The sequence below is a fragment of the Sinocyclocheilus anshuiensis genome, unplaced genomic scaffold, assembly GCF_001515605.1.
Source record: "Sinocyclocheilus anshuiensis isolate Anshui unplaced genomic scaffold, SAMN03320099.WGS_v1.1 scaffold1392, whole genome shotgun sequence".
NCBI lineage: Eukaryota > Metazoa > Chordata > Actinopteri > Cypriniformes > Cyprinidae > Sinocyclocheilus > Sinocyclocheilus anshuiensis.
This window is the reverse complement of record NW_015542476.1, coordinates 631623-657204: the sequence shown is the minus strand read 5'-3', so window position 1 is coordinate 657204 and position 25582 is coordinate 631623. Positions and strand designations below refer to the sequence as shown.

Genomic DNA, 25582 nt, shown 5'->3' with positions numbered 1-25582 from the left:
CAATTTGAGTTGAATTACTGAAATAAATGAACTTTTCCACGACATTCTAATTTATTGAGATGCACCTGTATATCATACAGACTGATTGAAAATGTAAAAATACAGAAAGTTACGAGTGATGGGTAGGTTTAGGGGTAGGGTTATAGAATATACTGGTATGTAGGGGGATAAAATATACTGTCTGTACAGTAGAAAAACAACTACGCTTATGGAATGTCTCATAATGTTAGAAATACCTGTGTGTTTGTTATGCAACGTAGTCAGTGATTGGACTTTGTCTTTTTAGTTTACTGTTTACATTTGTACTGTTTGCCAAATCTTTTCCAGTGTTAAATATTTTGTTGCTATTTTGTTTAACTGAATCCGAATTAAATAAAGCGAATAAATAAATCTGTATTTAAAAAAAATGCACAACTGTAATTTATCACATTTGCAATAAATGGTTAGCGAGCTTTAGAGCATTAAGAATGGGTATCTCAACTGTACCATGGTACTGTTTCAACTGTACACTATATGGGTACAAGTTGAAACAAAAATGCACTACGTATGGCTATTATCAATTTATGATATTTTAGTACATAAGCAAAAGAAATATCATGTGAAAAATCACTTTCTTTCAGCATCTAGTTTTTTGAACCTTAAACCGCATAAACTCATTTCATTACACCAAATACACAAAATAATGTTCTTTTTAGCAACATCATATGACCCCTTTAAGACTGTGTCTTAAGAGCTTGGCTAACTAGCTGTTAACCAAGTGGTTATCAGTCTTACTTTTCAGATTCAAATTAGACCAATCCAAGTTTTTATGTAACTGCCTTTAAAGTTATGGGCAGTCTTGCAGAAAAAATTAATAAATAGGTGTCTAATTTTTAAGACTAGTCTAAGCAGTTTATGCAACCGGCCGTGTAGTGTGTGATCAGGAAAGTCACATCAAGCACAATTACTAAACAACTGAGGCTCGCGGTCACACTTCACTAGTACTGACTAGAATGGCGTTATTTTTAAAAGTGTTTCTGCAGTTACACATAATATTATTCACATTTCCTATTTCTATTATTGCCCCTGGAAAGAAAATGAATAGCTTATTATCCTTTTATGATTGTTAAACTTAACGTATATCATTGCAAACATTACTCTGTGCTCTAAAAATAGACATATTTTAAGACATCGTGCAATGCAAGGTCTTTCATAATGTAGAGAAACGTGCGAGTATGTCACGCAGTGTCTCAACTATACCCGGAGTGGTGTCCCATTGCGTCACATGCTGTTTCGTTGTACAGTGTTATGATAATAGGTTAAAAGTCACATTTACACACATGCTACGCAAATTATGTTAAAAAAATTATATTTGAGATATTTCAACTGTCTAATATTAATGGACATATTTTATAACATGAATGTTAAAAGAATAACATAGCATTTTGTGAAACATACCAAGGTGGTAACGTGGGTAGAGTTGATACACCCTTTATAGGTCACTATAAATTGTATGCATGAACAGTTCAATCATAGAAAATGAAAAAGAGGCTGCATGTGTGTGTGTACTGGTATTACCTACGTTATGGGGACCAAATGTCCAAATCTGTATTTAAAAAAAATGCACAACTGTAATTTATCACATTTGCAATAAATGGTTAGCGAGCTTTAGAGCATTAAGAATGGGTATCTCAACTGTACCATGGTACTGTTTCAACTGTACACTATATGGGTACAAGTTGAAACAAAAATGCACTACGTATGGCTATTATCAATTTATGATATTTTAGTACATAAGCAAAAGAAATATCATGTGAAAAATCACTTTCTTTCAGCATCTAGTTTTTGTGTAGTGATGAAAAACGCAGAAAGTTTCTCTACTGTACTCTGTCAACCCTACTTGGTGTTACTATATTTCAGATTTGTTTTGTCCACAGAAATGCGTTATTCACTACTGTAAAGTGACTTGACCGGCGGATGTTTTATTTTCAAAAATGATCAATCGATTATCAAATTTGCTGTCGATAATTTTAATTGTCAACTTTATCATTAAGTTATTACACCCCTAGCGCATACGAATACGAATGTCATTAATTGGCATAAATATACATATCATACTCGATTTATTAAGTCATAAAGACTGTGCAATTATGGATCACACAAAAAGCGCAAGATTTTTTAATTCATCTGACTCATAGCATGCACCTTATCAGCAAAATTAACTTTTTTAAATAAACTACTTTCTTGTCATTCTGACAAAGACTTTATGACTCGCTGCATCTGTAGCTGTCATTTGGCCTGTGCACGAGCGAGTCTATCAATCCTCATCAAACTGCAACTTCAGAATCCTAATCACTTCATAAACCATGAAGCTAAACAGGTTAGCTGCGCCCAATCCCTCTACAAACCACACTAACACAATACATGCAGGCAAATATTCAGAAACCACGTAAGCAACGAATGGCCGACACTATCAACGCTAATCACAGCAGAAAGCTTTGCTGTTAATGTTTGTTTCATGACTACACTGTCATTAGCCAACAAGTGCTGCAGCTTGTGCTACTGCTTTAGCCGTATTTAAAGGCTCGATCCTCTCCAGTTTTGCTTTACTGTTTTCAATACAGCAATAACACAAAGCACCTCGGAAAGTTTTACCTTTGACTTTTCCAAACGTTCCCACTCCTAGTGTGTCTCCGAGAATATAATGTCCGATTTTCACCCTGCCTTCATGTTTCTGTTTGTCCGTCGCCATCTTTGCTCAGAGGCCCTACCTGAGAGAGGCGGCAGCAGCAGCAGCAGCGGGACGGGGGCGAGAGCTGCGTCTTTACTTCTTCTTCTAATAACGTTTTATGGCGGATGGCAAACCAACTTCTGGTGCATTTACCGCCACCAACTGGACTGGAGTGTGGAGCACTAATAAGCAACTAATATATACATATTTATATTTATCTATATTTTATATAAAAAATAAAAAAAAAACACACACATTCCTAAATTCTCCCGATTAATCCTATTTCTTTAATGTCAATGTTAAATCTATAGCTGACCCAATACCACGTACCAAATCTATTCTTGTGTTTCTACCATCATTTAAACATACTAACCCATTACGGTCTATTATTTCTTCTACAACATCCCCATTATGATCATCATTACTGCTTCCCCATAAAGTGCTATGTGCATTAAAATCTCCACACCAAATTATTTTATGATTTCCTAACCCAATAACCTTTTCTAAATCTTTACTTAATCTACGACAAGGATTATAATAATTTATTATTCTGATATTTTGTTTCTCTGCATATACATCTATAACCACCACTTCATGTTCTTCAATCTCATTAATGACTCTGTATTCTAATTCATTTTTTATAAAAGTGGCCACCCCACCTCCATTACCTGTCTTTCTATCCTTTCTTACAATATTATATCCTTGCAGAACAAAATTTAATTTAGGTTTTAACCATGTTTCTTGTACACAAATTATGTTTGGTTTCTTATTTAAAAGATCTATAAACTTTTTAAATTCTGGACCATTTGCTATAAGACTTCTGGCATTCCATTGCAGAATCATTAAAAGCATTATTATTATTATTATGTACTTCCACATGTTGTTTGAGTACTAGATTGAGTCTTTAGCATGTCATTTATTTTTTCCAACGTTACACCTGCTACATTCAAGTATCTCTCAGCTGCCCTTATTATGATTTTAATTCTCTCCGTTCTGCTTTCTGTTTGAGCAGAACAATTTACCACTTCAGCCATAAATGAAACAAATTCCATTTTCCCGATCACCAAACTATCCTCTTTTGTCTTTCTCTGAGCCACAGTATTCCCAGTCCATTCTTGTATTTTTATCTCTCGCTGTATCTGTTCGTTTTGTTTTGCTTTTTGGGCTGCTTCAGCATAAGTCAACCCCTCAGTTATTCTCACATTTTGAATTTTCACAGCATGTTTGTGAGCAATGCATCCCCCAAATCCAGCACTATGCACACCTCCACAGTTGCAGCATTTTGCCTTCGCTCCTTCACAACATTTACCATATACATGATCACCCCCACATCTCGCACAACGTTGTCTTCCTCTACAAACTGCACTAACATGTCCATACTTCTGGCACTTGAAGCATCTAAGTGGAAGAGGTACGTATGGTCTTACTGGATAACTTACAGAGCCTATTTTTACCCTCTCTGGCATTCTTTCTTCATCAAACTGAAGCATAACCGATAGACTGTCCGTCCTTTCTTTATTTCTCACATATTGAAGCCGTTTTGCTCCAATTACCTTCCCCCCTTCAACGCAACTTTTCATTTTATCAGCATGTACATCAGTAGGAATTCCAGTTATTACGCCTCTAACCCAAGGCTTCGTCTTCATCAATGTGCATGATACCGGGTATCCAGGCATCGAATTTATACTTAGTGCCTTATTTTGTTGTTTCTCGTCCTTACACATGATAATCAAGTTTCCATCTCTCAGAGTCTTTGCACTATTTATTTCTCCTAACGCTTTGTTCAGAGATTTGGTCAGTTTAATCGGGTTTATCGTCATACCAGGTTCTGCAAATTTCATCATTACTTTGTATTCCTCTATATTTTTCCTACTCACATGATCCTCCTTTCCACTATCCGTAAATGATCCTTGACTATTGTTTTTCTTTCTTTTCCGATTGACTACTTTCCACCATTCACTCCCTGCTGCACTCCCGCTACACGATTCGTCTTCCATTTCCGGATCACTACCAGAGCTACCGTCATTTCCTGCCATCAGTGCTCCAGTCACAGTCCAGTGTTAACGACTCCCATGCAACTCCACCTGCGTCTTTACTGACAACTACCGGTACAGAAGAGCGCGCCAAAATAGCAAGCTCCAAACGATTGGATTCATGATTAATACATTATAACAAAATATTAACTAACTGTACCAACAAAATTAATACAATAGATGAAATAAAAATAATAAAATAAAATTATAATTAATAATAATAATTTTATATGACAATGATAATAATGCTAATATTACTGTTATTATTATTATAGCAGGAATGAGTGATTAACTGGCTAAATTTAAGCTTAGTTTGAGTCTAACCACAAGTGCTGTTTACTGGGGTACACTATTGGATGTCAAAAATGAAAACAATTAGAAAACAACAATTATAAAAGGTTAGTTTATTGTTATGAAAACATGAACTGAAAATAATTATTAGAGACATTTCTGTTCTCTTGATGTTACACACACACACACACACACAAAAAGCAAATTCAGCAAATTATGTTAAATTGATAAAAGTGATGAAGACATATATTGTTATATATCACAGGTTCCAAAAAATAAAATAAAAGAAATAAAATAAACAGCTGAACTGCTTCTATATGTATGTGTAACTAATGTGTATATCTTGTATATATATATATATATATATATGTGTGTGTGTGTGTGTGTGTGTGTGTGTGACAATGACCAAACAAGAACAAAGCAAAGTTTCAACAAATATAAATGTTTTAATGACAGGCATTAAAAAGGCAAAAAAACATTCAGACATCAATTCTTTGATGAAGTTAAAGATGGTAATAACTTGATGTGAGTCGACTCATTGACTTGACAAGGACGATGATGAAGATAAGTATAGAGATGGAACCAATAACGATGGCAGCAATGTTTATGCGGCGAGCTCTGGCTCCATAAGACCGTGCCATTGGGAAGTCTCCAAGCAATCTGCTGTCCCTCGCCTGACACACATAAAATATGATAAGCTTCAGGTATTTGTAAAGCAGCAGGACAGTTATATAATTGCATATATGTATATTGCTTACCTTTATTGAGTTGTAAAAGGCCCCAAACCCAAGACAGCAAGGGTTGCAGAAGTGAAGATTGAATGTGGAAAAAATGATATCATCATTGACGTTTTGGTCAGGCATGGACACTATTACTGGCTGGGCAGTGTAGACTCTATTGTCCTGCATAAGGATCCCCCCAGGTGCTGGGTAGTTCTGCATCGCCATGTCAGTTCAATAGCAAGAAGCTGCTCTCAGTGATGTTTGCAAGTGTTCAGCTCTCTTTTATAGAGTCTAACTGGTGTGTACGTGTGCGTATTTTGCAATATTAAAGAACAATGGGCAGAGTTAAAGGGATAGTACACTCAGAAACAATGTCTGAAAGTAGCTGAAGAAATCTGTGTATTTTTTATTTGTGTAACTTTTATTACTGTTTTCAACACAGAGACACCAACAAACATGTTTAGACATGACACAAATAAAAAATTGAGTTAAAAAAAGCATTTACAGGAAACATAAAATGAATACCCATGGGTGGCTCCTGATGTTACTAGTGCTGTCAAATCAATAAATCGCAATTAATCACATCCAAAATAAAAGTTTGTGTTTACATAATATATGTGTGTGTGCTGAACAGTGTTGGGGAAAGTTACTTTTAAAAGTAATGCATTACAATATTGCGTTACTCCATAAAAAAGTAACTAATTACGTTACTTAGTTACTTTTTATGGAAAGTAATGCATTACGTTACTTTTGCGTTACTTTTTAAATCTGGACAGGGCTTGCTTGTTTGTTTTTAAAATAAAAAAAGTTATATTTTTGGCAAATATAAAAGCCTTTTCACACCAAAAGTGAAATGAATAAGCCTCAGGCTGAAGGGAAAGTAAATTTACGTCCGTACAGTAGAATGCAGAAGAAGACATTTCAACATATTTCAGCAATAAAAAAAGACACACAAATGTTTGTCTAGAGTAATTTTTGCTTATTAGTATGGTTGAACTGGATCATCGTAGGCCAGAAGCAAAGACATTGGTTAATAGAATGTGATTAAATACACAAAGGATATTTGTGTTGTTTAACATTTAATTATTGCAGGTTTGCGTTATATTCTGAGTTGCATTTTTTTAATTAATTTTGAGGAATACTGAATCTGTGTTTTTTTGTTTTGCGAGTGAGATGAATTAATGCATATTCATATTTATTTACTACAGTAGCATCTTATGATTTCTCTCAACATGAGGACAGGAGAGCTGTCAATCAACAAATTAGAAAAAAAAGTAACTTGCGTTACTTATTTGAAAAAGTAACAGATATTCTCTTGTAAATTAAAAAGTAATGCATTACTTTACTAGTTATTTGAAAAAAGTAATCTGATTACGTAGCTTGTGTTACTTGTAATGCGTTACCCCCAACACTGGTGCTGAATGTATATATAAATACATACATATAAATTATATACAAATATGAATACATGTAAAAATTGCTTAAATATATACATGTATGGGTATGTATTTATATATACATATAAATATACACACACACACACATACTATGTAAACAAACACAAACTTTTATTTTGGATGTGATTAATCGCCATTAATCGATTTTTTTGTTGTTGTTGTTGTTCTAGCCCAGTGGCTGAATATAGGACAGAACACATGTTGGGCTAACACATTGGTTCTCAGAGTGGGTTAAAAACATAGCAAAGGCAAAAGCGTCTGAGTGCTTGAATGGTGGCTGGCTCTCTGTCTTTTATAAAGCGGCTAGTTCCACTGAATTCCACTGGGTTGTTTATTTAACCCAGCATCCCACCTCTCCCAGATGCTCCGGGAGTCTCTCGCAAATGGATAGCATAGCTGATCTCTGGTGCTCACCGATTGTTCGTAATATCCAGGAAATTGAGTAAGCAAAAGAGAAGTGGCCTTACCGTTAAACCTGCAGGGTGGGATGTCTGCTAATAGTTTGATTTACCCATTCATTTTTACAATAATAATAGCTTATTTATTTTTTTTACGTCATACTTGAATTAGTACTTACAATTTAACCTAATCCTCTCTTTGTACAATACATGAAACCTCTAGTTTACATGATCTCTTCATTTTCATTACATCATATCTTTATTTTTGATGAGTAGGCCTTAATACAAGATATTTTATACTGTTTTAAAATACAATATTGCCTACATTTAAACACGTTTAACAAACATTTGAGAAAAATTAAACATTTAAAGGGGTGGTTGATTATGATTTCACTTTTATAACTTTAGTTAATGTGTAATGTTGCTGTTAGAGCATGAATAACGTCTGCAAAGTTACGACGCTGAAAGTTCAATGCAAAGGGAGATATTTTCTTTCAAATAAATCGCTGTTTAAGGACTACAAAAAAAAAAGGCTGATAGGGACTTTAACGAGCTTCTTCTGTCACAAAGATTTACATAAACCCTGCCCCCAGGAACACACAACAAAGGGGGCGAGGCCATGTTGTGCTGCTTTAGAGAAGAGGAAGAGTTGTAGTGTTGTTGCCATGCTGTCGAAACGCTTATAGTTATAAGTTATAGCTTATACTAATAGTATATATTATGTTATTTTCACCCCGATTGCAGGTCCACTTTGTTGGTTAAGATTACAAATGTTTAAAATGTATTTTTAACTTGGTTCCTGAAAATTATTTATAATACCATTATAGCTCTCTGCTGCACATTTTACGAAGGGCAGCTTCCTCAATCTACGCGGTACACTAGATTTTGTTAATAAGCAAACACTTCTTACTTTTACAAATTAAACAATTACTTTACAATAATGCTACAACACAGTTATGTATTCTGCTGTAATAAAGCTTTAATCAGGATAAAACTGTATAAAAGCAAACAAACAGCAGTAGCAATTACAAATAACAGTATATCTAAAAGTCAGTGGTGGACAGTAACGGAGTAGCTTTACTTCGCTGGTGCTAAGTTGAGGTAATTTTTAGATATAATGTCCAAATATTTTTATTCAGCCACCTAGATAGGTTACATCTGAGGGAAAAAGAAAGGATGTGATGTTCAGAACATGGTAACTACAGTAATTATCAGAGTGGGAAGTGATGCCCTCTGGGGGCATTTGGCCAGGGGTGTTTTTACACCACAGACAAGGTTTGAGAAGAAAAAAATCATTATGAAAATATAATTATATTTTCCTTAAAATGTTCTTCCTAACTTCAGGCCTTATTCTCATGTCATATATAACTGTGATGTTCTGCAAAACAACAAGCTTTAAAACACTTTTTTCTTATTGGTGAAAATCATGGTCAAATCTGTTTTCTCTCAGGTACATCGCAGTGTAAGCTTCACAGTGAACATTACTACATCACTCTCGTCAACGTAGTCCATATCAACAACAAAAATATATCTTGACTCCATATAGTGGTTATTTTGGGAAGTTATTTTGAGCAGTAGGATTATAAAAATATTAAATGTGCTAATATAAAATTAAATTAAGTAGCCTATATAAAATTGCTAAATAAATCTATCTATCAGTACTTTTTTACTTAAGTACATAAAAAATCGAGTACTTTTGTACTTTCACTCGAGTAAAATTGAAAAAGGAGTACTTTTACTGGAGTAATATTTTATTATACGTATCTGTACTTTTACTCAAGTACTTGATTTGTGTACTTCGTCCACCACTGCTAAAAGTATGAGAGAACTACAAACAAAAAACATACCATTCTGAAACATCCTGTAAAGATCTGTGCTTGCACAAGTTCTGCTGGATCCCCTTCCCTAATATTCTCTGGGTTTGATTCTGAAACTGATAAGGCAATATTGACACCATTGTTTACCATACCATGAGTAGAGCTGAAACGGTATGAAAATTTCTTATCACGATTATAGTGACCAAAATTATCATGGTTATCAGTATTATCACGGTATTGTTCAAATGTGCTGGAAATGTTAAAAAAGTTGACACATATCGTTTCACCAATATTTTATATTTAAAATCAACAAACGACAAATAAAATTACGTTTTGTTTGCATAAACACTAAAACAATAACATTACCAATGATGTCCAGATTTTAAATGACAACATAACTGACAACAGTTTATCTAATAACGTTCAAATAAAGCTTTGAAAAAATTTCATAAAATGCCAAACCTCACATTTCAGCCTTTAAATAAAAAATTTGATAATTGATTAATAAATGATTAGATGTATTTTATCTGCTCCATAAATAATTCTAGATACTTTATCCGAATTGTTTAAATGTGTTGATTTCACAATTTTTTTTTTTTTATCAACCGGTCAAAATTTACAGCAGGGCATGCAAATTCAATCCAATTTTTTGGACAGACAAAAACTGCACACAGGCTGGATGTAAGTGTAACTCTCTGTAAATCTACTCTCTCAGCAGGTGGCACTTATGGAACAGCAGAATTTTGAGCCGTTTCCCATAACCTCCGTGGACAAAGCAGCATTGCGATTAAGAACACTACTTTATAGGTATTACATGGAGCGAAGATGAAAACAAAATGCCTTCAAATCTTTTCTGAAGGCAGTCAGAACCTTCAGAGGTACATTCATATAATTAATTAATTCATATATTCATTTGAATAATTCCCTTAGCACTCTTTTAAAACCTCCCAGCCTTCAGCCGTTTTCTCACACAAAACGAGTTGTTCAAATCGCGGTAATCGAATACGGTTTTAATGACAATGAAAATATGAAACGGTAATACTAACCGTGGGGATTTTTATCATGATTTATCGTAAAACCGGTAATCGTTTCATCCCTACACCGGAGCACATGCAACTACCCGCAATGGCAAGGGGGCGTGACGTTTCCGGACAACGTGCACTAAGCAGTTAGCGATAGTGCTGCAACGGATCACAAAACTCACGGTTCGAATCATATTACGGATTTTGAGTCACGGATCGGATCATTTTTTGGATAAGCAAAAAAAATTAATAAAAATAAAAAACATTAGTGAAAGCTTACTTTAAGTACTTCTATACCACAGCAAAACTACTAGCTTTAATAAAGTTAGTAATAAAACAAAAACAAATACACAAATTACAAGCATAGATGAATACAACAAAACACAGTTACAAATAAAGTCAGAAACAGTAGCATTGAGGTGCAGAAATGTAATAATTAAGTGTAAAATAACACAATAGTGCTCACTGCACAAGTTAAATACAGATTAATCTTTGTTAGGGCTGTGGTGTTATTTGATTAGCAGACAGAAACAGGTATTTATTGGCTGCTGTCTCTTTAAGACCAAATGCACGGACCTAATACTGACAGTTTTTTTTCTCAGCTGTTTACGTTCACTTAAGACATAACCGACTGTGTTTACTAGAATACTTGCCAAAACGGATATTTTAACATAACTTTGTGTGTGTGAAAGAGGAATCAATTCGCTGTTCACGCGGTGTCTCTCTTTCTGCGTGTGCGCGGCAGCGGCTGAGCGCACAGAAAACAGCGCGCGAGTTAAAATTGCTTGAATGTGTAAACTGGCAAGACAAAACATGTGCAAATGATAAACTTTAACTCTATGATGGTTAAACGTAACAGTTAATCGGCAAATCACATGCGTGCCGAACCGTGCAGCCTGATGCGTACGGATCACGGTTCATCTACGATCCGTTGCACCCCTAGTTAGCGATCGGCCGAATCTGAGCCCAGCTACCAATCTGATACCATTACATATTTCTGAGGGAGGGGCTTCCTAGAACCAGGAACTCAACAGACCGTTTTGATGAGAACGGAAATGTTAGAATGAAGGTAAAATATGTGAAAAATAAAGTTTTTTTTTTATAAAAACGAAGGATGAACACGTTACACTGCACCCCATAAACACAATCAAGCCTTCGAAAAAAAGCTGATCAACAACCCTGTGTCCTTTATTTTAAACAAACCAGTGTGCTACACATTATTGCTCTCTCCTGCAGAAGTGTGTGAAAGAACGTATGTAATTGGTGAGTGTTTAGAGTCAGACCATCTACAAAGAAAGCTCATTTAGATTTACATGCAGATGTACGATGTAGTTTGCAATATTTTATGATGGAAGTGGCCACATATAATAGTTACACGAAGTTAATAAAACAGTTTAAGATGAAGTGAAATCTATTAATGTGTAATTTGTAACTTGGAGTGTAGCCAGTAATTACAGGCAGTAATGCAGTTCAAGGTATAATCCAGAGAGGAAGGAAGTACAGTATGTGGCAATACAACACATAAAAAAAAGAGAAAAAAAAGGGGAAGAACATGACAATCAAAGAACAATAATGCTTAACCGGCTGAAAAGATTCCACCCACTAATATATTTTTAGCATAAAATTATACTGATAATAAAATTATATGATATTGATTGTTATCATGGGAGTGATTCTCATTTCCTTTTTTTAACCACACATGCCATGCAAGATTTTCATCCCTCTGTTTTGTGATGCAATTAGCACCATCTGCTAGTCCTGCATATAGTCAATCTTAAGCCTAATAATAAACACTTTTCTTTTTAATAACTATTCATATCCCAAACTGCTACAAACCAGTCTCATTTTAGAATATGCTATAAGATCTCTTGGTTTTCAGATTTTTCAGTCTGTGCAAGGCCTGTACTGTCTGAATTTTGAATTTTCATTTGCTGTCACTCCACTGCCTCAGTATGTCCTCTGCTGCTTGCAGGGTTGAGTCCTCCTATTAATGTTTACAAAAATTATGAATTAAATAATATAAACAACATTTTAACAAGGTGAACAGATCACAATGGCAATCACTTTTCCTGATTTAGTATAATAATGTACTATTCACCACATAAAGCAAGACATATTACATAAAAAATGATCAGGGCTGTCAAAGTTTACATGTTAACTCATGTTATTAAGCAACAGTTGGCTTAACAGAGTTTACTAAAAGTAAAGTAAAAAAAAACTTGTAATGATGATAACTAAACGTAATAAAGAGTCTGTGAAGCATAAAATTCACAATGCAGTAATTTCTAAAAAGCTAATATATTAAGCATACATAATGTTATTGATAAAAAAAATCTAACAACATTGACATCCCAAATAATTATAAAGAACTTAATTTTTAAAATGGTTAAAATGTTATGTTCTGCATAATTTTTTTGTGTGTGTGTTAAAAAATACCTTTACAAAGCAGAATCGGATGTATTTCTGGAATTCGTGTTTGTGTTCCGGGCTGTAGAATGCAGACACAGGGATAGTGGCCAGTCCCTATTCAGAAGTGAAGAACTTTAACAACATATTTTGCTCACAGATGTCACTATATGAGAATATTTTATAACCCATCTGTAAATGCTATGTTTTAGTTTACCTTCTCTTTTATGAGCCATTTCACAAATCTGTAGTCATAGGGTGCATCTTTAGTACTAGGGTCAGTAAGGTCAACATCTTGTAGAAAAACATTTAAAAACAAAAAGCAATAAGAAGAACAAACTTTATTTTGAAAGAATCATGTCAAAACAATGCTATCACAGCCTTTTTGTACTATGATTTCTCATATTATGAGGATTCCCCTAATCATGGAAAACCTGGAAATATCAGGGAATTTTAAACTTTTCCTGGAAATGAATAAAATCTTAAATTATAGAAATATTATATTATAAATATATATATATAATTCTATAAAATATATATATTTTTTACTTTCCAGTCAGTGCTACAATATTTTACCAGCTAAAAATGGCTCTATAATATGATGTAAACCCTATAAAATTATTTTTAAAGTATCTTTATCCAATAAACATGGAAATAGTATGGGAACAATAAGTGATATGTTATGTATTACCATAAAAAGAGAGAACAATTAACAAGCTCAAGAAGAAAATTTTCAGAACAAAAACATAAAAGCACCTCATCTCTGGAATTCTCAGATATAACACTTGTATTTGTATAATCCATTAGGGCTGCAACAAATAATCGATTAAATCGATTATGAAAATCATCGACAACGATTCTCATTATCGATTAATCGGGTCTGCCCACAGTGCACGTCCAACGGAGTTTACATACTTGTCCAACTTCAGCCGGTCGCGTCAAATTAAAGCACTGAATTACTTATTTCTATGGACAAAATGCATCTAAAATAGTGGAGGAAACAGAATGAGATGCTGCAGGAGAGTTACGTGATCCAAGCTACCCAAAACATGAGAATTCTTTATTGTAAGCTTTAAGCTAATGCATTAGCGTAATGTGCACGCGCGTCAGACAGGCGGAAAACAGAGACAATTAATATAATCAGCGCAAAAACATTAATTGTGCTGAAATATCTGTTGTTGAAAGTTAAATGGAGGTTTAAAGGTCAACATGCATTGCGCATATTTTATGAGAGTAGGAACTGTAAGGGGATAATAGCGTGTAACGTTAATTGTCTGAATATAAATATCAGACGCTTCAAAACCGCCTAAGCCCTATTCGGAATCCATGAGTTTTATCACTGAGGTGATAAGTACATTTATTTTTACAGACGTCCATATAAGAAACAATTACCGTCCGAATCGGGCTATGTCTGTGGTCAAAGTGAACGTGTTCCTGCAGAACATTACTCTTTACCTATTGGTTACCACTGAGTTTGTGATGTTATTCGTCTTTATCATCTTTATTATTATTTTAATTTTTAATGCAGAGATTTAAACTATATTCACCATATACAATGCTTAACAAATTTATTAAAACAAATTTATGTAAGGTTTTTAACAAATTATGGTTTGTGCCACTGCTGCTCTAAACTAACAGTAGTGGTGATTACCAAAATAATTTTGTAGCTTTCTGTATGGGTTAGTCCTCCAATATGCATAAACTCTTTAGTAACAGTAGTAGGCTGTTTCTAATGCTATAATATAATTATTGCTGTTATCTATGAAAGAAAGGCAGAGAGCTTTATAGTGTTTTTTTTTTTTTTGAGATACCCAATTACAGTCAAAAAGTACTTAAACAATGCCAGCAAGAATGCAAGCTATGAAGGGCATAGGAGGCCATTTTTGTTATGTGAATAAATAAAAGTATTTAGTTATAAATTACAATACATTTTTTTTTATTGAAACAATTTTTTGACAGATTCCCAAAATTCCAAAAATGCGTTTTCTCTTTATTATGGCAGGTGGTCTTATAAATTATTAAGCATAGCTTATGTTTTCATAGCATTCAGTTGGAACGTTTGTTTTAAGGACATTGGGCAGAATGTGGAATAGTGTGTTTTTGTCAATAAAATAAAAAAAGAAAATTGTTTGTTTTTAATCCGATTAATCGGGGGGGAAAATAAATAAATAATAATAATAATAATAACCGACCAGCTAATCGAGTATCAAAATAATCGTTAGTTGCAGCCCTATAATCCATAAAGAAATCCGAGTTCCTGCTTTAATACTTTGTTCTACATTTTTTCACTGTTACTTACTAAGATTTGAGATATCTGCGATCATGAAGTATCCTCCCTGGGGTAGTACAGGTTTTAAGCCAACGCTCTTCAGACAATCTGCCAGCCTCAGTCGCTTTTCATGAAGCTGTATGGGTAACTGGTGGAAATAGCTTTCCTCTGATCCAAATACATCATATTCCCTCTGAAAACCTACTGCTACAGCCTCCTTAAGAACAACATTAGACAATGTCAGCCCACTGAAAACAAAATACACACACTTTACCCCTAAAACAAAGGAGCATTGTTTTACCTGGGCAGCTGTGGCACAGTGATACACTGAATTCTGATGGACGGTTTTTAAGTGCTTCAGGATATGCCCTGGTCCCATTGCCCAACCCACCTTCATTAAAATAATAGCGCAATTTAATGACCTGCATACTGAACCTTATCACCATGACACTTCCAGCCAGTCAAAGACATTAAGACAAGCAGAGGAAAATAACGATGCAAGACACAAATCCTGTTCAATTTGACCAGCTCACCTTCCATCCTGTGGCACTGAAAGTCTTGCCTGCACTCCCAATGTGACAGTGTGTTCCCACATACCTGGCAGACTGGCTGTCAAAAAAAAAAAAATTCTGTTGCTTTAAACGTCCACAAAATTGTGATTAATTGCATTACCTGCATAGTATTGCTCTTACCAATTTTCACATGTTTTGTTCCATCATATGTGAGCCACTCGTATACCTCATCGCTGATGCAAATAACGTCATGTTTAATACACAAGTCCGCAATCATCTGAAGTTCCTCCTGCTGATAGACCTGCAAGAAAGCACAGTTCAGGCTTAGGCTGAACATATTTGTCTCTGTAGTAAAAATCTCACCCACTGACCTGAAAGGTCATTCCAGCTCAGTGTCAGTTTGCATTTTTATATTAATTACATTTCCATTCAAAGATTTGGGGTCAGTAAGATTTCTTTTTAAAAGAAATTAATACTTTTATTCAGCAAAGATGCATTAAATTGATAACTGAAAAGTGACAGTAAAGACATTTACAATGTTACAACAGATTTCTATTATAATAAATGCAGTTCTTTCACACTTTCTATTCATTAAATAATCCTGAAAAAAAAGTTATCATGGTTTCCATAAAAATATTAAGCAGAACAACGGTTTTCAACATTGATAATATTAAGAAATATTTCTTAAGCATATGGATCATAAGACACTGAAGATTGGAGTAATGCTGCTGAAAATTCAGCTTTGTCATCACAGGAATAAATTAATATATTTAAAGTAGAAAACAGTCATTTAAATTTAAATAATATTTCACAATATTACTATTTTTACTATAATTTTTGATCAAATAAATGCAGCTTTAGTGAGCATAAGAGACTTCTTTCATTAAACATTAAAGGGGTCTTATGATGTTGCTAAAAAGAACATTATTTTGTGTATTTGGTGTAATGAAATGTGTTTATGCGGTTTAAGGTTAAAAAAACACATTTTGCGTTGCGCGTTGCATCGCGCCGCGTAAACATAAAACCATGTCTGCATTTGTGATCAGAGAAATGACAAGTGCTACTCTACACTGCTCAAAACAAATGTTTGAATCATCAGTGGCAAATTCTTTATATATAAAAAACATACGGATTTGAGACTTTAGTCTTTGCAACTTTACAGATCTTCTTTATGCACCAAGAGCTTGTAACACTTCAAAGAGAAAGGAAAAATTGAAATCGCATCATATGACCCCTTTAAAAAATTAAACTTTTGAACAGTAGTGCTTATAAAAATGATCCAAATATAAATCTTATGTAATGTGAAAAATAGCATTCTCATTACAGTAACACCGCCTGTCCAGACATATGTTGTTAATCTCTTATCTCTATCTATATATATATATTTATATATTATTATATATAAATAATGTCATGATGAAAAAATGTCAAGTCAAGTCACCTTTATTTAAGAAACACACGGAGTAGAGGTGGTGGGAGAGTTAGCAGCGCACTGTATACTTACCTCGGACTTGTGAGCGTCAGCCTGGGATGTTTCCAGCGCGGCTCTCCGCTCTCTCAGCTGGGTCTGCTTCTCCACCAGGTCGCGGATCTGCTTCTCCACGGCCTCCAGCTCGAGCTGCACCGAATGCAACGTGTCCTCACCTGCACTCAAAGGTAGACACACATCCGCCATTAAAGCAAGTAACAGTGAATGGAGTATTAGTAATGTAAGCGAGATTAGCGGCAACCACGCTGGCGATGCTAGCAGGCTATATGCTAATAGCGGACAAAAATAGAACTAGTGATAACAAGGCTCTCTGATTGTTTTTGTTGTAGAATACGATAGGGGATATATTCACACGTTATAGAAACGAAAATGATGGTGTATAAAATTGATTTTAAGATAAAAAAATTAGACGACTGATGTAAAGATTAGTGTAAAATGTAAATGTAAAAATGTAAATGGTATTTAAAAAGACCTAATTTCTTTGCAAAATGTAAGTTCTTATTTCATTCTTTTGATTTGGGGTGAAATATAACATGACATTTCTTGACAGTTTTCGTGAAATTCACTCATAAAAGACTATATTGGACAACAGTACAACAAAAGGTAAAATTGTCCTCCATTTGTTGGTGACTGACTCACCTTGCCAAGAGGGTTATTAGGAGTGTTAATGACAATGGCTTTGGTACGAGGACTAAATTTACTCGCCAACTCTTCAGGAGACAACACCCAGTCAGCACTGGATAGAACAGGACCACAGCCTTCCCTCTGTCAATACACAGCTAATATTATTCAAAATAAACATTTTAATCTCAGATCAAGCAAACAGGTCTTGTCACGTGATATATGAACATACTGGTTTAAGGGGCACATATATAGCTGTTCCGCCCGCCATCATTACCACTGGCTGATAACAGTCAAAGAATGGCTCCACAATAATCACCTGCGTTCAAAAAAAGGGAAAAATGGGCATTCCGATACCACGTATTGAACATAAGGAAACAGTGAGTGTCTTTTTTATCTTCTAACAATATAATTTTCTGAATATGAATATTGTCTTTATAACAATAATGTTACCTCATCGCCCTCATCAATAAGAGCCTGGAAGGTGCAGAAAAGTGCTTGATATGCTCCTACAGAAACCAAGATATCCTCCATTGGGTCTATTTCCCGGCCAACAATCCTACTGAAGAATTTGGCCAGGATCTTCACAAGATTTGGGTGGCCCTGCATGTTGTAAGATTCTTTAGCAAAACTTTACTAATATAATTATTATATTATGCAGTGGTTGAACATTTACTAAACAGACAAACTACAAACTGAAAGTGAACAAAGCACTTGTACTTGCACTTTTAATGTCTTACAAAAGCGCGTGTATACTGGTGCTTGGAGAAACCTCCATTCAGGGCTTTGCAGAAGGCCTCCTGAATGAAATGAGGAGGGGAGAAATCAGGGAAGCCCTGACCCAGGTTCACAGCCTTATAGTCAGCAGCCAGCTGACTGAATTCCACGCTACAGATGACATACACAAAAGGAATAACATGCAGTTTTAAACATTAAAATGAGCATTTACTTGACTTGACAATATGTGGGAGGGAGTAATAAACTATTCTTCAGGTAGTTTTAGGTAGATTATTACACAGCTCACTGAATTACTAGAATAGCTAATTGGCGCCATCTTGAGACTTAAAACTGTTATTGCGACTACTGATTTTAAAAATGGAGGACAGTATTAATTTTAATATTTATGGCATGGAAGACATTCATAGATTACATTGGTGGCATAATAATAATAATAATAATAATAAAACTGAAAAAAAATATAGATTATACTAGGAAAACTATTGATCAATCAACGCGACGAAAATTGCGAAATATACCTTTTTAATATACCAAGATATTTTATTAAAAATGCATAATTAAACAAGTAGGTCTATATTTTGCAGTGCTCGTCTTGCTGCTTGACCGGATGTTTTCTAAGTTATAATGACTTTTTAGCGGAAACTTATGCATTCCAACATTTTAATAAAATAACTCAATATTTTAGAGTGAAAAATTTAAGGGGGTCTGAATACTTTCCGTACCCACTGTATTTACTTATTTGGCAAGTGTCGTGTAATAAGCCGGATGTACAGCACTAAATGGCTACCGTCTACCCATTTATACTTTCACTTCATTCATAGCCATGAAACTTAATTACCATGTATTCTTGTCAATTCCTTCAATTCTTCTCGCGTGCAACTTACGCGACATATTGCCCTGCATAATCAAGAAGAAAACCATGCAGTAAGATAAAATGATTGCATATTACTAAACCAGAGCTTGATCATGCATACATGAGTGTAGCGGTCGAGTGTGAAATGTCTCATACCTTATCACGAAAACCTGCGTTTACTAATCCGATTGATAGCGAAGGTCCATTTACCGCCGCTCTTTTCCACATGCCAGTGTTTCAGAAACACCTTTAGTGCAGGATTTCTGCTCGTAAATCAGTAACACACACAGTACGATTAGAATCACGCCAAATCTCTAGCATTTTAATTGTCAACCTTAAAAACGTGTAGTCAATGATTCAGTGACATGACAGCAGTCTTGTCCTTGGGATTTAGATTCAAGTGAAAATCGAAGCATAAAATACTTCGGCAAATGTCGATTTCATACTGTATTATAAAAAACGAATACACAGAACTCCCTGTTTTGCACCAAACCTTGTTCATTTACTTTCCCCAGCTGTTAACGAAGTCACACATTAACTTCTCAAGTATCTTCCTGAATAAATCTGCCGAGCAGACCTCCTCCTCCTCCAGGCAGCACTTTTGTAAGACTACTTCCGCTGTGGGCGGGGCCAGTGACTGCTAACAATAACATTGACAATATAGGCCTACATGTTGTACAATAAGAATTATCATTACAAATTACAACTTTAAATATACAGAACCGACAAGAGAGTCAGATCTTTTATTTCCTAATCTAGCATTCTAATATACCTTGCCCTGTACACTACACCATGAATATTGTTGGCTCTGTGACAAATTGCTTATGTGCCTCTATTGTAAGTCACATAAACGTAAATGTAGATAAATGTCCAAACTTGGCTTGACAGAATAATAAAAACACAAAATATGGACGCAAAATATGCTCTTTATAAAGTTGACATCTTAAAAGTGACAAAGATGACATTTCTTCACAATAATATTTTGTGAAAAAATGTTATTTTTTTAGTCTCTTTCAGTCCTAAACACAAGGTAAAATCCTTTATTCCAAGAGCATTACCCTCAAATCCTCACTTCTTTGAATCCTTTCTGCCTATAAGCTGGCCTTCTTGAGATCCTCAGGCAGTACACAACCCTTTTTCCTTGCCCTCTGTTTGCCTTTCTCCATCTTGGCATCCTTGCATTTCTTAATGTTCCTTCTCCGCTTGTCTTGCCTCTTTTGCATCTTCTCCACGACTTGCTGGCTCCTCTGTGCCCACTTCTTTTTTTTCTGAGACTTCATTTTCTCCTTCTTCTTCAATGATGCACACAAGAGCTCCTCATTGTCTTTGATTTTCATGCCTTCAGCTTTGTAGAGAACATTGGTCCACCTCATCTTCTCTTCCTCTTTTTTTTGCTTTCCCTTCATTCTTCTCTTTAAGCTGCTCTAGGTGAGCTTTTCTTGCCTCAATGCGTGTTAAAAGCTGTTTGTAGTTCTTGCCAGTAAGCGGAGTCAGCGTTCCTTTCACTTTCCTTTTATTTTGCTGCATCAGCTTTGTTCCTTTGTCCACATAGTCTTCTCCAACCTCCATCTTGTTGAAGACTATGAAGCTCTGCTCCTTTTTGTCAGGCGTGGTCGATGTCGAGGTGGCTTGCAGTTGGAGCTTTGCTGTCTTCTTTGTCCTCTTCTCCTGCCTGCAAAGCTGCAGCATCTGCTAACTTTTTCCTTCGAAACTCTTTCCTTTTCCTCTTCCGACGCTCCCTTTCTAGTTTTCGTCTCTCTCGTTTCTTCTTTACCTCCTCAGAGGAGGGATCTTTAGGAGGACCCTGGAAAAAAACAAACATAAATGCTTGGCTTAAAACCTCTTAAATAGATGATATAATACATTTAATTTTTTTCTCATATAATACTTTTAATTTATTTTGTTTTTGCAGAAAAACGGTCATAATTTAGCTTTTTATAAGCAATGAACAATTTCTCTGACCCATACAATTAAACATGGCATTTTTAAAGGGATAGTTCATCATTTACTCAACCTCAAACTGTATGAGATTCATTATTCTGTTGAACACAAAAAAGATATTTTAAAGAATGAGGACAACCAAACAGTTGTTGGTAAACACTGACTTCCATAGTATAAAAAAAATGATTTGAAAGTCAATGGGGACCAGAAACTGTTCGGTTACCCACATTCTTCAAAATATCTTCTTTTGTGTTCAGCAGAATAACGAAACTCATACAGGTCGAGGGTGAGAAAATGATGACAGAATTTTCATTTTTGGGTGAACTATCCCTTGAAGTAAAGTGATTCAGCATATTAACATTCAAACATTTAACAATCCTTTGACCAAGATAACACTTTTAGCCAATTTTAATATTTTAGTCCAAATTGAGTATGTATGTACCTGTCCACGAGACTCCTCAATCTTCTGGTGAAGCCTCTGACGAAGAATGTCTACAGCATTAAATTCCTGTGATGCTTCACCTAACAGAAACGAATCAGTAAAAATGCAATAGCATTCAACAAGAATAAAGCATACTGGATGAACTACTAATCTCTCTTTACAAACTACTTTTTACCCTCAGGCTCCTTTTGTGTCTCTGAAATCCCATTCTGGACAGTTTTTCTCTGAACTGGAGGTGCTGCAGGCTGAGTGGTCTTTGGGACTGGTTTATTTCTGTTTGCACTCTGTTTGTTATCTCCTTTTGTTGGCTTTTGTTTGTTCTTCTTTTTCTTCTTTGAAGGAGCACCATCATTTACCCCACTGCCTCGGAATGGAACTAAAAGGGGAATTAATAAAACTTTATTAATTACAATTAAATAATGAAGTTATTTATTTTTAACTACTTACTCTGACAATACAAACTTTGAATGAATGAATAAACCCTGCAGGTGCCTGTTCAGTATTTACTAAGTAATTAACATGCAATTGACAATCCAGAACTTTACCATAGGGTCTTTTCTTCGGCTCCTGGTTGTGAGACACGCTTACTTTACGGGTCAACTTCTCTAGGTAATCATACTTCGCAGCAAGGCTGGCCATTTTTCTATTATAAATAAATTAACAAATAACTTAATTAATACAGACATTTGATGCAGATATGTAACATGCCATCACTAAACAGCTCAAAACAACACATTGCTTACAATTTTAACAAAGTCAGAATGCTGTGAAACCTATGCAGTATTTTATGATATCGATAACAAATACGTCAATTAATGCATGTAATAAACGTATCATTATTCGTTTGACTTGTACGGAATATATACCTCGCTCAATCCAAACTGCTGTGAGGTGGTAACCGTTTCATCAGCGGAGAATGGTGTAAAGTTTTTTTTTTTACCTCCTTAGAAATTACAAACTTATTCAAATAAAAGCCTTGGAATGTGCACTAAATACAATAACCCTTATAACTTGACCAAATACAAATTCAGAAACATGCCCCACGTGTGTATGTTCTTGCGCATGCGCAGGATGGTTCGAACTTCGGAATCCCCGGAAATGGTTACATTGAAAACATTCCCCCGAAAGCACAAGGCAGGTTATGCAGTCGACCTGACAGACAGTTGCTGTTCAGGTTACAACAATTTCAGCTAAGATATGAGCAGTTTCAGATTAATGCTGATGTTCTCTAATAGCACATCTAAGATCATTCGAAGCAGTGTAAGTTCATTTACATTTTTCCGCCTCATAAAGCAGTTTACCAATTATATATTTGTTAAAATCAAAATGTTTGTTATCAAACACTCATTATTGACAGCTAAAGTGTAGTTTATTTGTTCTTTTCCCAGACTCTCATCTCACCAAAGAGGACCCTATTTGTGACACGACAGGGTCTGTTCAGACGTCAGGATGCTCCAGTACTCCGCTGTAATTCAGTTTTGCTTGCTCACTTACTATATTCTTGATTATTGACTAAACTGACTACATTACCGTTTAAAACTTTGAGGTTGTAATAACTTTAATAAGTCTCTTATGCTCACCAGGGCTGCATGTGTTTAGTCAAAAAAACGGTAAACTGTAATAATGTGGAATATTATTACAAAAACAAAAAAATCTGTATTTAATTTTAATGTAATTTGATCCTGTGATTGCAAAGCTGAATTTTCAGCTGTTAGATTTTTCAGCTGTCACTTTTCATCAATCTACCGCATCCTTGCTGAATAAAATTATTAATTTCTTTCTTTAATAATAATAATAAAATGCCAACCCAAAACTTTTTAATGGTAGTATAAAATAAAATAGGTTAACCGTTAGAGTGAGTTTCTAATAGACTAGACTTAAATATAGCTGAAATATATTCAGGCATTATGCTTGTGCAGTTTGTGATTTTAAAGTGTTCAGATGTTTTTTCTATAGGTATCCTAACCAGGTTTGGTCAACGGTCAAGTTCCACTGTTGCGGGAACCGAGAAAGGAGAAGACTCCTTCCTGAAGTGGTTTCTCTTGTTGATACCTGCCACAACCTTTTGTCTTGGAACATGGCAGGTACAGGCACGAGCGTGGTGTTTACATTATATAAAACATAACTAAAACAGCAATTAGCTATTTGTGAAAAGCCTTCTATTTGATTTTGTAGTTGAAACGCAGAAAGTGGAAGTTGGAGCTGATCCGTGAACTTCAGAGCCTGACGACTAAAGAGCCTACCCCACTGCCCATAGAGTGAGTCTCTTTCGAAATCTATGTGCCATAATCTCTAGTGTTTATAAAATGAAATGGTGATGTAATCTGTGTGTGACACAGTCCTATGGAAATGAAGCAGCTGGAATACAGGCGAGTAAAGGTGCGTGGACACTTTGACCACTCTAAAGAGCTGTATGTCCTGCCCCGCTCCCCTGTGGACCCTGAGAGAGAGGCCCGGGAGGCAGGCAGGATTTCCTCCAGTGGGCAGAGTGGAGCTAATGTCATTACACCATTCTACTGTAGTGATCTGGGGTACAAACACACACAATTTGAATTTTACTTAATTACATACACTTGCTTTGCACTCTGATATGGGTGTGTAAAAACCTTCTGGATCCATTTTTTAGGATCACTATCTTGGTGAACAGAGGTTATGTACCAAAAGATAAGATCAGACCAGAAACCAGGATGAAGGGACAGGTAATACTGTCTTTCTTAAGCTCTTCTGAATCAAATCTAAGCATAAACATTATCAAAGGGTCTTACTTGCTTAATTTTATCTTTGTGATTTTTGATTTTTCATATTCATTTTTGTATTACATTTTCTTTATCTCTCTAAATGTTAAAGGGGTGTTTATATTTTCTAAAAGGTGATTGAGGATGTGGATCTTGTTGGTGTGGTGCGTTTAACCGAGCAGCGGAAACCATTCATCCCTCAAAACAATGTGGAGGCAAATAGGTGGCACTATCGTGACCTGGAGTCCATGGCGAAGGTCACTGGTGCTGAGGAAATCTTCATTGATGCTGTACTTGGTTAGAGCTGCTCTTAATACTAATGTTTGGTGAATGTATGGTGTACAAACTTATAAAACGTTTTGATCAGAAAAGTGGGTGAGTCTGTTAAAATCTTATTTTTTCATTCAGACAGCACAATACCTGGTGGGCCAATAGGAGGGCAGACAAGAGTGACCTTGAGGAATGAACACATGCAATATGTCATCACATGGTTTGTTTAATTAAACATGACTAATCTATTGTCATGCCTTAAAACAGAATCTGTTTTTATTTAAATCCTGCATTTACTATTGAATTGAAAAAGAAAAAGTTTAAAAACCATTTAGGAACTATTTGATTGTAATCTTAAAGATGAGCATGAGGTGAACTATTTTTTGTTTTTTTTTTAGGTATGGATTGTGTGCAGCTACCTCCTACATGTGGTACACAAAATTCATTAAGCGTATAGCTTTATGAAATATATTCAGCACTTTGCCCTTATGGAATATATGCTTTAGAATTATAAAGCACTTATGTTGAACTCAGTACTGTTAATAAAAACATGGATTTGTCTAAATTAGTTTAGTGTTTGTGCATGTGCATTGCTTTAATGCATTACTTGGATGGATACAAAGCCTCTAGGAGCAGTGGTTTTCAAGGGGCCAAAGGATGAATTGTGTTAAAAAAATAAAAAAAATGCTAAAGCAAAATTAAACTGAAATCATATATTCCTCTCAATATTTTAATGAACACAGAAGAGGCCAAATCAGAATTTCATGTCTTAAAGCAACAAAATAAATGGTTTAAAAACCTCAACACTCAGTTTTTTGTTCAAGTTTTAAAACATGTAGAAATACCACAGGAAGTA

General features: G+C 35.0%; 3 protein-coding genes and 2 pseudogenes across 3 annotated transcripts in view; 1 reads left to right on the top strand and 4 right to left on the bottom strand.

Annotated features, from left to right (window-relative positions):
• LOC107693840 (5'-AMP-activated protein kinase catalytic subunit alpha-1-like) overlaps window positions 1–2815 on the bottom strand; it is a 48028-nt gene extending 45213 nt beyond the window's left edge. The window contains exon 1 of the mRNA XM_016493370.1: window positions 2635–2815. Coding sequence (XP_016348856.1) covers window positions 2635–2731 — 97 coding nt within the window. The 5' untranslated portion in view covers window positions 2732–2815. The remainder of the gene's footprint in view (window positions 1–2634) is intronic.
• Window positions 2816–5407: 2592 nt separating this feature from the next.
• On the bottom strand, window positions 5408–6061 carry LOC107693848 (dispanin subfamily A member 2b-like). The gene is made up of 2 exons (XM_016493377.1): window positions 5793–6061; window positions 5408–5708 (listed from the first exon to the last, which is right to left on the bottom strand). The coding sequence occupies exons 1-2, from the start codon at window positions 5979–5981 to the stop codon at window positions 5538–5540; spliced, it is 360 nt and encodes a 119-aa protein (XP_016348863.1). The 5' UTR covers window positions 5982–6061; the 3' UTR covers window positions 5408–5537.
• A 5477-nt stretch (window positions 6062–11538) lies between these two features.
• Window positions 11539–19913, bottom strand: LOC107693841 (kynurenine--oxoglutarate transaminase 1-like; annotated as a pseudogene).
• A 492-nt stretch (window positions 19914–20405) lies between these two features.
• Window positions 20406–22779, bottom strand: LOC107693842 (surfeit locus protein 6 homolog; annotated as a pseudogene).
• A 64-nt stretch (window positions 22780–22843) lies between these two features.
• Window positions 22844–25500, top strand: LOC107693844 (surfeit locus protein 1-like). Its single transcript, XM_016493371.1, has 9 exons — window positions 22844–22981; window positions 23110–23188; window positions 23678–23805; window positions 23897–23979; window positions 24061–24252; window positions 24348–24420; window positions 24591–24753; window positions 24865–24946; window positions 25125–25500. Exons 1-9 carry the CDS (start codon window positions 22919–22921, stop codon window positions 25189–25191), a joined length of 930 nt encoding a protein of 309 aa, XP_016348857.1. The 5' UTR covers window positions 22844–22918; the 3' UTR covers window positions 25192–25500.
• The last annotated feature ends 82 nt before the right edge of the window (window positions 25501–25582 follow it).

Bases quoted from the DNA above. Each gene is read 5' to 3' on its own strand.
- LOC107693848 (XM_016493377.1), bottom strand. From the start codon at position 5,981: ATGGCGATGCAGAACTACCCAGCACCTGGGGGGATCCTTATGCAGGAC. The intron at 5,709-5,792 runs GTAAGCAATATA...TATGTGTGTCAG, and splicing joins CCTTTTACAACTCAATAAAG to GCGAGGGACAGCAGATTGCT.
- LOC107693844 (XM_016493371.1), top strand. From the start codon at position 22,919: ATGAGCAGTTTCAGATTAATGCTGATGTTCTCTAATAGCACATCTAAG. The intron at 23,806-23,896 runs GTACAGGCACGA...TTGATTTTGTAG, and splicing joins TTTGTCTTGGAACATGGCAG to TTGAAACGCAGAAAGTGGAA. The intron at 24,947-25,124 runs GTTTGTTTAATT...TTTTTTTTTTAG, and splicing joins ATGCAATATGTCATCACATG to GTATGGATTGTGTGCAGCTA.